Consider the following 18,853-nt stretch of genomic DNA (forward strand, 5'->3'; position numbering starts at 1 on the left):
TTTTGATTGTAAGCCTCTTTCTCTCTAACATTCCTCTAACATACTCGTATGCACAATATATATCGCGCTCGCGTACAATGTTCAGAGTCACGTATATGTTATTATACATATACATATACTATAAACTCTCTCTCTCCCGCGCGCGAGGAGGCGAAGTGCCGCAAAGTCAAGAATGAGACGAAGCTCGATTCTTCGCGAGAAGCGTCAAAGTGACTCTCAGCACCTACTGATCCGCATCATCTACGGCCTTGGCCGTTAACGGCTTCGAAGAGAGAGAGGTCCTCCTGAGGGTGTCATCGACGCTCCTCGTCTTTCCTCGGCCGGCGATCCTGCAGCGGTGAGACGTCGTCGTTTCCGCTCCTCGTCTCCTCCCAGCCACCGTAGCGATGGCTTACTATTCACAGCGCGAGTCCGTGAGCGGCTCGAGCTTCACCGGGATCTTGTCCTTGTCCTTGAGACCGTGGGGACTCTTCACCAGATCGGCGATGTCCTCTTGGAAGAGATTCTCCGGGCGCGGACTGACGAAGCTTCGCGCCGGCTTGTACGTCATGCCGCTCACGCCGATGCCGACTTCCACGCTGCTGGGTATGTGACCCGCCGGATCCATCAGCGGACCCAACGGACTTGCCAGGGGACTCTCCATCGGGCTCTCGGGCGGGCCGCCCGAGCCCGGGCTCGCTAGACCGAGGTTCAATGGGGAATTGCCGTTGTTGCCGACACCGGCGCTATTGCCGCCGAGGCCCGCGTTACTGCCACTTGTATTATTGTTATTGTGGTGCTGGCTAGCTTGCATCGCTGCCTGTAAGTTTGACGACAGACTGGAGGACAAGCTTGTCGACAAATTCGTCGACAAATTGGTCGCCATCATGTCGTGTTGCTGCGAGTGCGCTGCTGCCACCATACTGCACATCTGATGTCGCAGACCTGGATGATAAAGGTAAGATAGAAAGATTAGAGTCTTGATAAGCTTAGAGTTAAATAAAAAAATAAATATATAATTAAATAAATAAAATTGTTTAATAATAGCAGGAAATCAATGAAAACTTCTTTATTTCAGATATTTAAATATTTAATTTTGAATATTTAAATTGTAATCTTTTTCGATAAGACTTCGAATAACTCAAAAGGACGATTGTTCTCATTTTTATACATCCTGCAACTTCTTGAAGGAAGTTGAGAATCAACATAAATATTTTTGATTGCGTTGTAATTATGAAAAAAAAAATGTTTAGACTTAAAAATATGCTAGTAAAATTTATTGTATAAAAACGTTCTCTAAAAGAGGCTGAAACTTTCGGAATAAGGTTCGGTGTTTCTTACATGAAACGGTTGAATCTATTTCCATTCTATCTCAATTCTAAACACCAATTTCGAAAAAAAATTAAGAAATGGAGAATCGCGATTGCACTAAAAATCAAATTTTTTTCGAACAAATAAATACATTTTACAATTTTGATTTTTTTTTTTTACTTAAATAAATATACATTTTGTTTCCAAAAATGTTTTGTTATATTAAATAAGTTATTAGTTGCATGTAATAAAAATTATAATTTTTAAAATATATTATTCAAAATTAAAAAAAAAATATTTATTCGAGGATAAAGAAAATTATTTATTGAAATAAAGAGAATCTGTGCTTTTGAAACAAGCAGTCAAAAATTAAAAGATGTTTTTCTTTTTAAAGGAAATAATTTATAATATAATAAAGATTAAAAAAACAAATTTTTTATTTATTTGCGAATAAAAGCTACTTTGCTTTTATTTTACAAATTCAAATATATTTGCTGCTTGATTAAAATAATTAATTCCTTTGCAAGTATTTAAATAAATACCATTTTTTAAATAAAAAATGTTTTTGGATTTAGTACATTTTTTTTCAATGTTACCTTGAGCGACCGCCGCGACCGCGGCCGCGGCCGCCGCACCCGGGCTGACCGCGCCTTCCGGACCATTGCAGGCCGCGTAATTCGCCAGGGTAGGGTATATCGTGGTCGGCTCCTCTTTGACGATATGGGGCGAGTGCCCGTCACGGAATACCACCGCGCGAATCACACCGCGGATGTGCTCGTCCGGCCAGACGCCCAGCAGAATCCTCTGCGGTCTTCCTCTTCCCTTCGGACGCAAATCTACAGATGGAAGGGAAACAAGATTGTAGAAAGAAAACGAGAAAAATATATATTTCACTGCAAATCGGTTTATTTTGAAAATAGCGGTATGTCGATAATTGAGTGATAGGCGTTCGTAAGACTTTGAATTAAACGAAAAGAATGGGAAATCGCCATATAAAGAGCTCTTCGATTTTATCAGTGAATGAATTTCGCGTTACGTTATTATACAAAAAATCTTGCATTAAATAGGGACACGAATTTAGAATGAAAATAATAATTGTGAGGAAAAGTTTTATATATCTGTGTGATTGTGTCAATTATACATAAATAATTAATAAATTTTATTATAATTTATAACCATGGAATCGGATAATATCACGGAATGTAATATGCTAATGAAGCGGTAGATGCGTAACTAAGCCATCGAATGTTAGCTTGGCCGATGTAATTGCGCGATGTAATTACGACTTTTACGAGCGTAACTGAGTCTTTGGATTATTCTTTTCCTGATCGGCCGTCGCTTATTAACTATTTACAATTGGCTACACCATCGCGGTCCATTAAGCGAGTCCTTCGCGCGGTTAACTAGGGTCTTGAGAAAGTCTTAAGGGTGACGAACGGATGTTAAATAAGAAACGAACGCGCTGTGAAATTTTAGACCCATATTCGTATATTCCATACTACAGGCTTACAATAAATTAAAAATAAAATATATCTCGATAAAACGAGATATATAAAATTCTTTTGTGTATTTTAAAGATGTTTTGGCTGTACAATAGTAACAAAAAGCTGTCGAAATTAAAAAAAAAAAAGAACATTTCTTACGCTTATATTTTGGTAAATCAAATAAATAGATTTGGATTATAAAAAAAATTAAAGTATTACAAAGTAATATGGTTTTTAACTTCTTCATAAAGAAAATAGTTGTAATTTATATTTTTTCTAATTTATGATAGAAACTTTTGGTCGTGAATAAACTGCAAGAAACAAAAAAAAAAAAAAAAAAAAACGAGTGATTTACAGGAAAATTTTGGGTTACAGTAAGTATTTTGTTACAATTTTTAAGTAAGTAACTTTTAAACGAGTAAGTGAGTGTAACTCAAGTTTTGCACAAATGTTTATAAAAGTTTTGTTAATACATGTGAAAATTATTTTTTCGCTGGCAATATTTTTTTCTTGTCAAATTTGTCAACAAGTGCTACAATACGCGATTTCCCAATAAGAATCGATACAAATTTTAAATTTAAATAATTTCCAAAGCGTTAAGAGAATTGTGCTCTGGTTTTGCATAGATATTAAGAAGAGATAGTAGAATAATCTACGAAATTTTCATGCTTTTGTCATGTCAATGTTTTGACATATGACACATACATCCTCAAGAGAGATCCTCAGTTGAATCGTCTGCGACAATTTTATTTTCCCGACAAACCATAAAAATTTGAAATAGATCTTCATTCTAGGCATTAATAATATGCGGTCGTTGAATATTTAGTGTAAGCATTAATTTAGATTTCTTATCGTTGAGAAATATATCATATATTCTAACTAGAGATGTAAAAAAACCGCTTTTTTCCAAAAGAAAAAACAAATGAAAAGAAAAAAAAAATTTTTTTTCATTATTTTTTTTAAATATAATATTATTTTTCTTTATATTTCTTTTTGTTAACATAACAAAAAAAAAACTAAAGGTCTTATATTTTTAATTTCTTTTATTTCGTATAATTTTCAATTGGATGCATAAGAAAAATTTTTATTATGCATCTAATTGAAAATTATCCGAATTATGTCGCGTAGATATCATTTTAATCGCAAAAATCTCATTAAAAATCCATTAAAATTGTTTTCAAAAATATAAAATAAAAAATAAAAGAATTGGTTTTTAGTTTATAAGATGCTCGTGAAATAGCCAATTGGAATGCGAGCAACATTTAAAATAATAATGGTTAATTCAAATCTATCATCTAAAAAGTTAAAAATATTGAAAAATCAATTTACAGTAATCAAAATATTAAAATATTAAATATTCGAAAAAAAAAAAAAAAAAAAAAAATTTATTTTTTTTTTAGAAGAAAACGAGGCTTGTTTTTTTTATATTTACATCTCTAGGATTAAACAAAGAGCAGAGGCGTTCTCTCCGAGGATACTGAAAATGGCAACTAACACTCACCGGCCCCGCCGTCGGCGCTAGGACCCAGCATGTTGTGCACTCGATTCGCGTACAGGACGAACGTCGGATAGGGGATGTCGTATTTTCTGAAAGGGGAAAAAAGAGGAGCATATATTAATATTTATGGTTTTGTGCTCCAATCTATGCTATATTTTCCGCTCGTCTTTTTGCATGATTTTTCTAAATTTATTATCATATATTATCCTATCTAATTGTATTTTAATTTTATTTTATGTTTTTATTCCATCTCATTACAATTAATTTTCATTTATATTAATTTTATTATACCGATGATATAAAAGATTCAACAACACGTATTTGAATGCATGGCGATGGAAATTATGCAATCTCTCGAAATTATGTAACCGTCGCGTGGGAGAGATACAAGCGGTGACATGGTGGGTTTAACAAAATAATACAGTAACTCCTCGCAAGAAGTGATGAAACTCATTCAGTTGTCTTATATAGTCTTCATTACGCGATATATTATTATTATTATTATTATTATATTATTATTATATAGTTCCTTGTCTCTCCCATTTTTTTTTTAATCGTAAAAATTGCAATATATTAACAAAGAGTTAATGATAATCTATCTCTACGATTTCTGGAAAATCATTTCTGTTCGCGGATCGAGTAGAAATTTCTAAGATGGCATAGTCGCATATTACAAAGGAGAGCATTAGACGAGAGCATTATCGATCGTCGAGTCGATTATCATAAAAATTATCGCTCGCGAACTCGTAAAGTTGAGCTTTATTGAGTCGCTTTGTACGCGAATTAAAAGAAATCCCTTTAACGGCGAGTCGTAGACGTTGTTACGCAAACGTGATACAGACTTTACGACGCCTGCGCGCAAATGATTTTAAAGGCAGCTGCTTTGAACGGCAGATCGGAACGATTATTCAGCATGATTCAGGCACGGCGATAAGATATGCCTGATGCAGTAATTTACAGGAATTTTTCATTGCGTAATAACTCGGCTCCTATTGTATACGCGCCGCATCATAAGACATTTATATAACAATTTTAACTATTTACCCGGTATATTGCGTGAGTCGGCGCGCGCGTTGGAGGAAACAATGCGGCGGAATAAACTCGCATAAAATATTTATCTTTCGCGTGTTATTTATTAATGCTGCAAAGAACATGCTACCTGGTCACGAGGCGAACTCTTGGGGGGATAAGCAATTTTTTTTTTTTTTTTTTTTAATATAACTTTTTAATTTTTATATTAACGTATTTCATCACTCGATATTAATATTAAATGTCGCGCACCGAAGTTTTATGCAACTGCGCCGGGTTTATTATTAATTTTATTATTGGTTCCATGGTGTATATACACACGTACGATGGATGCTATGTGCATCGTATACAGAAAATGATTGCAACTAAATTAATTATTTTTGCAATATACGAGCGCGCGCGTTGGAGGCATTTCAATAATTTTTTAAATTAACGTGTTTTGTATCAGTCAGTGTATTAATATATGTAATATTGCTGAAAAAGTGCAATTAAATGAGATAAATAATTTTTACGAAACGCGTTGAAAATGTTTCAAGGTTTTTAAGTTTTTAATACGATGAAATATCGATTAGTATTAATATTATACGTGATAATATCTCTCCTCCCCTCGCTCTGGGGTCTCTCTCGCTCGTCCTAATATTTTCGAATAAACGATTCTTCGCAGCCGATTCTCCCTCAACAAATTTGAAAAAGCATTCATAGCGTTCTATTATAGTTTATTAGCGAGATTGAAGAGAAAACGTTTGAACAAATTGAAATACTAAATACTCATTAGAGTTGCACGAGATATCAAGACTAGTCTTTATTGTCTTGTCTTGTCTCGAAATTCGAGACAAGATCAAGACAAGATTTTAAATTAGTTATCAAGACAATACCAAGATTGACTATTGTCAAGATTATTGGTCTTATCAAGATTATTGATCTTTTAAAAAAACAAATTTTTTTTTAAATATGTATATTTATAACAAACAAATAAGTTTTTAAAAATATGTAAATTAAATGAAAAAAAATTACTATATTATATAATTGGCCAATGACCGTGAATTATATGTTTCAAATATATTATAAATATATATCCCTCTCTTTGATTATATGTTCATTGTCATAACAAAAAATACTGAATACACAATACTGAATACACATTTTTTATCGTAATTCTTACAATTAATGATCGAAAATGAAAATATTATGCAAATGAAAAATGCTTATCTTACAAAAGTCATTCAGTTCTTTTCAGTAAATTTTTAAATTTAATATTTAAAATTTAAATAGTTTTCCTTTGTATGAATGAAAAGCATTAGAAAACGCATACAAAAAAATTTATTTTAAAGGATTCCATAAAAATTCTCTAATTTTACCTGTAATTTTGAACAAATTATTCGAAAAATCAGGGAATTCTCAGGAAATGTTTTGACAAGCTCAAGGATAGGCACCTTGTACAAAAAGATTATACATGTTAAATATTACTTTAAACAATTGTTCAGTATTAGATAAAAATTGTTTCGGAAAATTTTCGATATTCCTGATACAATATTTTTAGGAGTATTGTCTTGTCTTGAGTCTTATGCAACCCTAATACACATATCGCGCGGAATAAATACGTAAGACCATTACGAACGTACCTTGCCGCTTGGCTGAGGGAAAGCCCTTCCTTGAGGACGCTGAAGATCGCCTCCGCCATGGTCTCCGGCCGCCAGGACTTGAGGGGTCCGCGTTCCCGGAAGCGCAGATTGTGCACCAGGCTCTGGTTGGTGTTCCAGCACTTTTGCCACATGGATTGGAGCTGGTACTGGTAGCTGTCTGCTAGTTAACGCCCCCCGTGGAAAAGAGAAAACACAGAAAAGCAGCTATTAGTTGGGGCCGATCGGACCAGTTCAGAGGGATAGGGGCAATATGGGTTCAGGGTGGAATAAATATCCTCGTTATTGCATGATTCTTTTATTAATCGATCGTCTATCGCGCAGACTCTCGAAACGCGTCCGTCCTCATTCGATCGTGATCGAAACGAGGGGGCGAATCGCCGCCGTTTGCGATTCCGCAAATGTGCAATCTTAACGTCGAATCGATAAGCGTCAGTCTCGATGCACGCAGGTGCATCTAACGTTTATACCTCGAGCGTGGGCGGAGTCACCTGAAAACGGCGCTTAAGGAAGACAGGTGTGCGTGTGTGTGTGTGTGTGTGTTACAGGTGTGCGAGCAGGTTGCGGCGAGGTAAGTCGAAGGAATTACTACCTTTCTAGGTTGAAACGCAAATATCGATTGTATTGCCGTTGTCGTACAATCGTTAACAGAGCGTTGTAAGGTCGTCGCTTAACGAGAGGCAATCGCGTCGCGCGGTGAGCATTAAACGCGCGCGTTACGTTAAATGGTACTTAACGCTACTTAACACGAACAAGTAATTATTGCGTCGCGGAGGCTCTCGAGAAATGTACAGGATGGTGTATATATATGTATCTTAATACGCGTTTTAAACCACAGAAAATCAGGAAGTAACGTCGTAAAACACACTTCATGTAAATGTGACTTGTTAGTTTTAAGACACGTGTCTTCCATATATATATATAATTATCCTCAGTTAATTAGAAAATTTGTGTAATATTGTATTTAAAGTAACTTTCCTTTATTACACAACGACACCATGTCTCGAAGAAAAAAAAAAAATAAAAAAAAGAAATAAAAGAAATCAAATCGAATAAATTCGCGCTTTATAAAGCGCTGAAAATATTTCATCTCTAGTATTACAATAAAAACACATATAACGCGAAAATGCTCGAAACTTAGATGACCGTAGAGTCCTCTGTGCAATCTATAATTGCTTCATTTTCATATCGGCATGCTGGATCAGAGATCTTGCGATAAGGGGTACACCGTTACTTTACACACATTATTAATTTATCACATACGGCGTTCTCGCGCATTATAAGAGTCTCCTTGATGTAATAGAGTATTTTTTCGCAACGTTGTGCGTGTGGGAAAGATTTATCGACAAAGATCTCTCAATCGACTCAAAGAAATATTTGTGACGTAAAAGCGAGCGGAGAGCCTTAATAAGGAGATTATACGAAGCGAAAGAAATGTCCGGCGCGGCGACATTTATACAGTAACTTCCGCTGCTCGCTCGCGTATGGCACGTATGGCCGGCCTCAATTCGCAACGATTATTTAATAGTTAAGTTATTGACTCTAATTAAGAGCCTCCTGACCAATTTGACGATTAATACAATTCATTGGAAAACGCGCGCTCCGCCGGCTATTCCGTCCATTCTTAGATCCGCGCGTTTAGCTCTATCGTTATCACACGATTGTATTCGACAACGAAAATTCATAAATACCGAAAAAATTGTATTCTCTTCTTGTATTTGTATGTAATATGTATACAAAAATTGTATGTATATTTTCCAAGTCCTCTTAATAGATATTTTTCATGAATAAGAATATTTCCTTCTTTATACGTGACGTTTTTTGAAATATCTTCTTAAATTAAAGGCGCATTCTCAATTTGCGACAACGTATAAATAGCAAATGTCTATTTGTAAAATTGTTTTTTGTTATCATATTTAATGATCCCAAATCTTAAATAATATAATGGTAAAAAAAAAGTATTCTATTTAATACATATTCTTACACGTGTTAAAAATATCCGATACGTTTTAGAGGATTTCTCTTTTAAATTAGGAGAAGATCCTCTTAGCTCTTATTTTAGAAGAAGATATTACATAAAGATAAGTGAAATATTCTTAAGATGAGACTACAATTTTTTCGGCGTAGAACGGATTTCGGAAATTCCGCCATTGTGCGCGTGCGCGCACACATACACACATGCGACTCTCTAATTTTACTTATTTTATTTATCTAAAAAAAGGCACTAAGTACAACACATTTTTTCTCGATCGCTTTCGAGCAACCAGCGAAAGTGCGATGCGGATTATCGCGCATATTCGTATAGAATACGTAGTAGCGGCATTTATGCTATATCCCTCGCGACGTTTTACATTCCGCTCGCGATCTAATCTAGCTTTATCAATGGTCCCCGAGAATCGTCCTCTCGCCTACTCGCGAATTCCGCTGGATTACACTTTGTGTGTTCGGACGACGGCCACGATCTGACCAACCACCCTCCGCGTGCGGTAGCACCGGTCGTAAACGCGGCCGTTTTACGGCCGTTATCCGCGAGATACCGTACCCTTACTTTCGATACTTTATCGGGGAATGTCGTGTATATATTCGCCTATTTTAATACCGCTCATTCACACTTAATTCTCTCTCCTCGCACACCCCTCTCTCTCGCGTTCTCAGGCACACACCTCGCCGCGCTCGACGTGTCGGGCACTTTTAGCGGACGCGCGATAACAGCGGTATAATATTACATCGTTCTCGCCGGGATTCAATTAACGCGCCGCTCGTAAATACGCGAGCTGCGAGTCCCCGACCCCCCTCCCCCGACTCCCCCCCGCCACCCCGGGGGACGACGATCGACGATAATGTGACGCGAGAAGTGCAGCGACGTCGTCGCCAAGGAGAGGAAGGAAGACGGGCGTCGTTGTTTCGAGCTCGTCGAGGTATATATATATGTGTGGGGATAACTTTAATATATTACTGTATCTAGATGCATATTGCAGTTTGCAGTTGGGGCAATTTAAGTTTAATTGCGAGCAGATTACTCGTATTTATAAAACATGCAAAGTCTCGCTGTAAATAATTTTTATGAATAAATATGAGAACCCGGCCGAATGCGATAATCTGCCGTTATCAAGATCCAAGTCGCGTGCGAGTGATCGAGCCGATGTATTTGGATGCGGCTCTTTTATATAGGTCCCCCGTTGCTTTGCTCTACTTTCTCATTAAGTTTGTCCAAACAATTTTCTTCGCGTACATATCTGTATTATTTATATCCCTATTAAATAATATAACCAGCAATAGTTATTTATAAACTTAAAATAATGAGCTCGATAATATCGTTCAACCCGATTAAATGTTATCGCGCTGTTAAATCAGTTTTAAGTACGTGGCATACTTTCTTCATCCATTTGCTCTCTCTCTCTCTCTCTCATTTCCCGCCATATTCATATAAATCATTTTGCTAATCTTCGACCATGTGCGTTGCTTTAACAAGAAAAGGATATGTGCTTGTTTCATACATGCGATTATTCGATAATCAGATGTGGAATGTTAACGAAAATACGCACGCTTTCGTACAGAAGGTTTTTTTCCTTCATCATTAATATATACTAAGAAACAATTATCTCGCACAATTATTATCAGCAGCAAAAAATCTGAAACGCGCGCAACAACATGGCAACGTTAATAACTTAAACATGTGCTTAGCTAATAATAATAAAACTCGTAGTAGAAAAATATCTAATTATACGTCTTATTATACGTGAACATCAACAACGATTTCAGCGATGATTTGGTCCCATCGATTCGAAATACATAATGGTCAGAAGTATATACAAAATAAGCTAAAATGCGAGTATGGATTGTATATTCTTCGCCCTCGAGTTCGTCGATTAACAATTAATGTGGAAGACGCAGATGAATGGAAGGCACTATAATCATACATTAGATTGTTCACGAGCATGATTTGCAAGAATGCAATAGAGCTCCCGAAATTAACGACATGTTTGAAGAGATTTTGCAATAGTGTTTTCTTTTTTTTTTAATATTAATATTAATTTCTTATTAATTTTTTTAATTAATAGAAAGAATAATGCACTATGTATGTGTGTGTGTGTGTGTGTGTGTAAATATATGTAATAATACACTGTAGTATTGTTTTTATGAATTATTGAAAGAGTGGCAAACGCACACGATTTGGAGGTACAATGTTAATATATATTATTTTAAAAATAATGTTATTTGTGTCAATGGACTATTTTGAAAATATTACAAATTAACGTGCCTCAAAAATAAATTTCAACATACAATTCATAAAGACTTAATATTTAATATACCGTTCTCTTTATACCCGGTTTCCTTTTTAATTGAAAATATTTCCTGCACGCTTTTTCAGCGAATATATGGAGTTATTAACGAATAAACGAATTAGTTCTCTTATTGTATTAATGTGTATTAAATGAAAAATTCTATTACTTCAGAAGCGTCGGACACCGAGGAGGGGGGGGGAGGGAGAAAAAAAGATCCGAGAAACATTGTCACAAGGGAATAACCGCGCTAATCGCCGTTGATGCAATCGATTCTGATGGATATTAAATTTAATCGAACGTAGACATTTTTTGCCCATTAAAGTCCCCCGATTTTAATCGCGTTATTATTTCGCGCGATTGCCCGCGCACGCAGCGCAAACGCGGCGTTCGATTTTCAATTACCAGGCAAATTCTTCCCGCGACCCTGCTTGTGCAGCGATTTTCCGCGTTGAAGTCTACGGATTGCGCATCGGTTTGTCGCTCTCGCGCGCATGCTCCAGAGGAATCATACAAGTGGATAAAAAAAAAAAGACGACGAGAAAAATGGAAAAAAAACCGGCTGAAAAAAAAAAGAACGAGAGCGATGTTCGCGGAAATATTTGACTGTGTTGCTCTCTCGCGATAAGTATTATTATACGTCTCTTAAAGCCTCGATGGATTTAGAAAGAGCCCCGCGAATCCTCCCAAAAACCGTTGAATAATCCATTTCGATAATTTTCCCGGATAAGAGCAAATCTCAGCGATATTACATTATTATTCCGTCCAATCTCTGACACTTCTGGTTTTGAAAGACACTTGCTCATGAACGGGCTTTGCTGTGTGTGAGATGTGAACGTGATTATTCCTCTCGTTTAATTTTATATCTCTAATTATAAAATTATAATTTTTTCAAACATGCACCGAAATCATTTATGACTTTCAAAGGCACTCTCTTTCGTGCTTAATTTCGGGATGATCGATATCAGAGCCGCAGCCTCTCCTAGAACGCGCCGGTCGCCTTTAAAGCGCGCTTATTCTTGCAGTCCGAGAATGCGAGTGCGTCTCGTTTGTGGAAATGAATAATGGTGGCATAGTGAGTCGCGCCGCCACGACGCGTCGCCGGGAAGTCCGGCTTATTATATTCCCTTTGCCTTAACGTCGGCCGAATGAACTCGTTGTCGCCGGGGCATTAAATTTTCCGCATTTTTCCTCTCGCGTCCGCGAGGCAAAGCGATTCCCCTCCCCCCCCCGTCGCGACAATCGAGAGAGACATAGCGAGATCCCAGTTCGGATTACGTAAAAATTACATCAATCGAGAGCATTATAAAGTATTGTATCGAATCGGATAAAGAGTTGAGAGAGAAGTAAATTCTCTTTTTAAACTAAAATAAAATTTTGCTCGTTAAGAGAATTCACGTGTCATAGATCGGCGAACCGGCGACGTTAGGAGGAGTCGGCCCCGTTCTCGTTCTCGTCGTTGAAATAGAGCGAGACTATCGAGTGCTTCTTGCAAAAGGCCCACCACCAACGGAAGCCCGATAACCCGGTGAACACGAAGGCGGGATCGCGCTTCTGCCTGAGCTGCTCGACGAAGTTCAGTATCGCGTTCAGGGACTTTTTCGTTCGACGATTGTACGGACTGACGCTAATGTCGCAGCAGAACTCGAGCACGGCCGTTTCCTCGGCCGGATCGAGGCCGGCCTCCTCGAGTATCATCATCCTTTTGGACTTGCCGAGGATGTTGTCGTACAGGGTACCCTTCGGGATGCCGTACTTGGTCGACGCCTGGGTGAAGCGCATCTTCTGGGTCACCACCGCCTCGATCGCCTCCTGGAGATCGTGTCGCGTCCATGTGGGCGCCTTCAGCTTCAGCAGGGTCGTATAGTCAGCTAGAAAATAGTCAGCCATTTCTTTTCCAGTCTCGTCTCGACTTTCTTTTTTCGACGCGAAACACGTCGAAAACCGCGGACAAAGGCCGCACCTAGAGAGGATGGACGGCGCGAAAATCGCGCTTTGCGATATAACCTTAACAAGGCATTTTTTTTCTCTTTCCCACTCTCGCTCCGTCTGTTCTCCGCTCGGGTGTCTCTGGCGCGAGCACTCGGCAAAAAACAAGTGGAGTTTCACGTGATTGGGATTTGCAAAATATCATTAAGATATTTATGAAGGCGCGACTGAAGGGGTCTGAGAATCCTTCAAAGTGGATCATAAAATTGATAAAATAAAATAATTGAAGCCATAAATAAGAAAATAAAGATTGCAGAGGAGTTTCTATGACAAATTAAAAGTTTGAAGAAGACAATATCGAAGGAGGAATATTGGTACCTTGGAGAATGCAAGTAATTATTAATTAGAGAGAATATTAAGAAAATAATATTACTGCTTTATATATAAGTCGAAATAATACAATATATTAATGAGAAGGAGCACGAAACCTGGGAGGTGGCAAGCTTTCTCAACTAAAAATATATGAAATAAGATACGAATTGCGAAACCTTCCAGATATATTATAGTTTTGAATAAATGATCAAGATAATTTACGATAAAACGAGGAGGTAGCTGAATAAAACGAGCATTGCGGAAATTCGAAGAGATCCTTTTCTATAAATCTATAAATTCACAGGAACTGACTTAATAAACCGAGTTTCAAAATTAAAAATTAAAAAAAAACATTGATTTCGAATTTAATTGTCATTTTATATCATCAATATTAACCGTAATTATATTGGATGATTGCATAAGTTCGTGCCCGATTTTCATAGATGGCATTAAGTTACTGCATGGCGGAGTTCTATTGTTTTCGTGTGGTAATTGTTGCTTACACCGAATAGATGACGTTGTCTTATGTCAATTTAGCATCAGACATTGTTCAGATAAGTCCATTGGTGCATAAGAGAAATCATTAAAAATGGAAAACGAAAAGGTGCATTTGCGGCATGTAATGTTATATAAATTTCGGAAAGGCGTGAGTGTTGGGATTGCACAAAAAAATATTCAAACCGTTTATTTGGACCGCGCTCCTGCTCTCCGAACAGTCAAAAAGTGGTTTGGCAGATTTCGAAATGGTGATTTCAACATGGAGGATCAAACCCGCTCTGGACGGCCTTCTGGCATTGATAATGACATTGTGCATGCCTTAGTGGAAAGAAACCCAAGGATTACAACTGAAGATATTGCTAAGAGGCTGAACATCGATAATTAAACCGCTTTTCGTCATTTAAAAAAGCTTGGATACGTTTCCAAGCTTGATACATGGGTGCCGCATCTCCTGACTGAAAGGAATAAGCTAAACCGTATGACTGTGGCTCTTTCTCTTCTCGAGCGTAACAAAAAAGAGCCTTTTTTAGATCGAATGGTAACAGGCGATGAAAAGTGGATTCTCTACAAAAACGTACAGCGAAAGAGGACATGGAAAACAGCAGCTGAAGGAGCAGAACCCGTAAGCAAAGGCTGGCTTGCATCCGATGAAGGTGTTGCTGTGTGTTTGGTGGGATCGCAAGGGAATTATTTACTTTGAGCTGCTCCGACGCGGCGAAACAATCACGGCGGACAAGTACTGTGAGCAACTAACTAGACTCGCTGCAGCTATTCGAGAAAAACGTCCGATTTTGGCCAATCGAAAAGGCGTCATCTTCCACCACGACAATGCTAGGCTACACGTCGCTCAACAGACGCTGCGAAAATTGCAGGAGTTGCAATGGGAAATTCTGCAGCACCTGCCATATTCTCCAGATATTGCGCCTTCAGATTTTTATCTGTTCCGGTCTTTGCAGAATAGTTTAAATGGCAAGAATCTCAATTCCGAGGAAGCTGTTGAAAACCACCTTACAAACTTTTTTCAAGAAAAACCAAGTTTTTTCTTCAAAAATGGAATCGACAAGCTTATAGATCGTTGGAAAACCATTGTAGAAAAGAATGGAGACTATATAATTGATTAATAAAAGTGTTATCTCTAAAATATAATCTATTGAAGTTTATATTTAAATCGGGCACGAACTTATGCAATCACCTGATATATCCGGCCTGTTATATAATTATACTGTAATTATCCCTTTAGCTCCGTTCCTGCGCGACTCGCTGCGTAACTCGAAGCGAAAGGGCCGACGAGAGAAGACGAAGGTAGGGAGAAGGGAAAAAGCGAGAACGGGCACTGTGTGGTCCACAGAGCGTGTCACACCCACGTGTGTTAGCAGCAGTTAACGTCACTCATGTTGGCCGTGCGATTTATGCGTTGTCGCGGCAGCGGCGGCGGCGCCGTCGATCTCTGCTTCGCGAATTGCCCGCAATTATGCAAGAAGAAATTAACTCCGAAATTGAAAGGACGAGAAAATCGGCGAGATCGATCTTATCGCAACAAATTGAATTTTATTCCTCCTGCTCGCAGTCCGGTACTCTTGTTGTCAGCGAGAAAAAAAAAAGAAACTCTTGCACGTTTATATATTAATTTTATGTCGGATGATTCTCTCCGGCAATTCTGGGATAATCTGAATGATAAGCGGTCGTTCGCACTTTATTGCGAAAGAAATCGGAGAGTCCGAAAAATTGGAAATAGCCTTCTGTTTGCATAACAATCCGATTGCATTGAAATATGAATAATCTCGTTTCGCGCGCGAATCGATTGTCCCGCGACCGTCGGAAATGATTGCCAGCGAACTAAAAAAAAAAAAAAAAAAAAAAAAAAAAAAAAAAAAACACAATCAAAAAGTCGCGATTCAAGAATGAAATCTCTTCAAAAGCTATTTTCTATTTTCAGGTTTTTACGAGAATTTGTATTTGCTCTTGTTTTGCAGAATTTTTTTCCTTTAAAAAAACTTCCTGCAACCATGTATTAATATGGACGCGCTTTATTCTTCGATAAATCTTACTAACACTCGTCGTCGCGCGTCGTTTGCTTTCCGATAAATTTGATTCGCTTGCGGGAAGAGACGGCATTCGGGCGAATGTGTTTGAAGCCTTCGTCTTGCAACGCTCGAGTCACGTAGATCATCTGCAGATCTACGTGAGATTGCCGCCGCTGTTTCTTGCGTCCCGTCGAGAATTCGTACGTTCCTCTCTCTCTCTCTCTTTCTCGTTAATAAAAAAATTTACATTTTAAAAAAAAAAAAAAAGAAAGAAAAAAAAGACGCTATATGTATCGCGTGTAATGGTGTCATAGCTAAATCCGGACTGGAATAATCGCTCGACTCGAATAATATTATCATACAATGGCGTTTTGTCGCGCGTGCACGTGCAACTCGTGCGGAGCATTTTCTCCCGGATTGACAAATTATCGCGTTAAGCGGACAATCGCGCACTTAGGCAATCTCGCACTCTCAAAAGGCACAGGTTCAATTAATTGTATATCGATTCGTTCCGTCGAAATATCGGGAGATTTTCGATCGCATTTATACCGACAAATTAACCATTTTCTTGTTCTGTCAAAAGCGCAAAGTTTTCGATAAACCGAGTGATAAAAAAATGTTGTTTCCTCTAAAACTTTAAAATATTTATATATGTATATAAGATATGCCGCCAGTAAAGGAATACACTTTTTTTTTTTTTTGTAATAGGAAAATTCGATTCTCTGAAATTGATTTAAGTTAACGAGAATGATATATCGAATACAAATAAAATTTTCTTTAATCAAATAAATACATTCTGTTAATATTGATTTTTTTACTTAAATAAATATATACTTTATTTCCAAGAATGTTTTGTTATATTAAATAAATTATTATTTGTAATAAAAATTATAATTTTTACAATCAATTATTTAAAATTTTAATATAAAAAATATTTATTTGAAGATAAACAATTATTTATTAAAATAAAGAAAACCTGTGTTTTTGAAACAAGCCAAAAACTAAAAAATGTTTTTTTAAAGGTAGTATTTTAGTATAATAAGGATAAAAAAATTAATTCTTTTTTTATTTGCAAGTAAAAGCACATTTTACTTTTATTTTATATTTTACCAATTCAAATATATTTGCTGATTGAAATAACTAATTCCTTTGCAAGTATTTAAATAAATAATTATTTTTTATCTAAAAAATTTTGTTTGGATTTAGTATATTTTTTTTCAGTATATGTTTTCTTAATTTCTTTCTTAAGATTCTGAAATAGTAATATTTGAGGCAAGCGTGGAGAGTAAGATTAGCGACTCGATGTACGTTACGTTTCGAGAAACGCTCACGCGGACGAGAAAAGCGCCGGGATAAATAAGCACGATCGTTAAGAGAAGCAAACAGCCGGCAACGGCCGCGTCTCATGGGAAGTCAAGGAGTAATCGAAGAAAATGATTTAAGCGAGTCGGGAGGAGGGAATACGCGCCCACGCACGCACGCACACCGGGGATCAATCAATTCGAGACGCGTATTGCGGGGTTTACGCGCGTTTATGCTCCCGGTCGAGAGCGTACAGCGGCGAATCAGGGATCGAACTTGAATACGAGGAATACGGCTGAGAAAATTGCCTGACGCACCTTCGCATTGTAATAAAAAATGCTTTGGTAACAACGCAAATTCTGTCACGTTACAAAATATGCTCGTCGAGAATAAAAATTATAATTTTTATTACATGCAAATAATAATTTATTAGATATAACAAAACATTCTTGGAAACAAAGTATATATTTATTTAAGTAAAGAAAATCAATATTAACAAAATATATAAAAAGGATCCACTTTTGTCTTCTTCCGAAATTAATTTTTACGAAATTTGATAATTTGTGTATTTATGTGTAAATTATATTTTTATCTTCAATTTGTGTAAATATTTGCGGTCGCGATCTCGTTCAAAACGTATAGAGTTGCAATAATATTTAAATTTTAATCATCTTTTCGAGTTTTTCAAATGTACAGACGCCTATTTAGTTAGAAAAATGTAAAAATGTACTAGAATAAATACAAAAATTTTTTCTTTATTTAAAAAAAAATTATTTATTTAAATACTCCCAAAGGAATTAGTTATTTCAATCAAGCAGAAAATATATATTTGAATTAGTAAAATATAAAATAAAAGCAAGATATGCTTTTATTTGCAAATGAAAAAAAAAAATTTGTTTTTTTGTTCTTATTATACTAAAATACTATGTTTAAAAACACATATTTTAATTTTTGGCAACTTGTTTCAAAAACACAGGTTTTCTTAATTTTAATAAATAATTTTCTTATCTTCAAAAAAATATTCTTTTGTATTAAAATTTTAAATAATTGATTTTAAAAATTTATATTTTATATTACATGAAAATAATAATTTTTTTAATATAACAAAACATTTTTGGAAACAGGGTATATATTTATTTAAGTAAAAAAAAAATCAAAATTGGCAAAATGTATTTATTTGATCAAAAAGAATTTTATTTTTAGTGTAAATATTTATGATCGTTATTTTTAAATTCGAGACAATATTTGTCACACTTGTAAATCACGGATTAATATGCGCTAGTAAAGTATCGAAGGATCTTTTCTCAGGCGCCGTGTACATGGAGAACTTTCGCCGGAATAGAGAATTACATGCATGGTGCGGAGCCTGAAGTCGTAAGAGTTACAGCGGAGTCTCGCGCTGGGCATTGCGAATCGCGGGCGTGTTATCGCCGCTATTAACCGGCGTCGGCCGCTCGACCGTCTATCTAAATTGCTTTCTATATTAAAGCAAAACGCATTCCTG

General features: G+C 36.6%; 1 protein-coding gene across 5 annotated transcripts in view; it reads right to left on the reverse strand.

Annotated features, from left to right (window-relative positions):
- Positions 1 to 18,853, reverse strand: part of LOC115238570 (protein bric-a-brac 1-like) — a 453,053-nt gene continuing 434,200 nt past the window's right edge. For 3 of the 5 annotated variants that reach the window (XM_029812528.1, XM_029812527.1, XM_029812530.1), the window contains 4 exons: positions 6,924 to 7,104; positions 4,276 to 4,361; positions 1,887 to 2,126; positions 1 to 924 (listed from right to left, as the gene is read on the reverse strand). In XM_029812528.1, the coding sequence (XP_029668388.1) occupies positions 395 to 924; positions 1,887 to 2,126; positions 4,276 to 4,361; positions 6,924 to 7,104 (1,037 nt within the window). In that variant the 3' untranslated portion in view covers positions 1 to 394. Of the gene's footprint in view, positions 925 to 1,886; positions 2,127 to 4,275; positions 4,362 to 6,923; positions 7,105 to 12,462; positions 13,096 to 18,853 lie in introns of those variants that run through there. The other 2 variants (XM_029812531.1, XM_029812532.1) reach the window with 2 other exon arrangements.

This window comes from Formica exsecta, unplaced genomic scaffold, assembly GCF_003651465.1.
Source record: "Formica exsecta isolate Colony F162 unplaced genomic scaffold, ASM365146v1 scaffold35, whole genome shotgun sequence".
NCBI lineage: Eukaryota > Metazoa > Arthropoda > Insecta > Hymenoptera > Formicidae > Formica > Formica exsecta.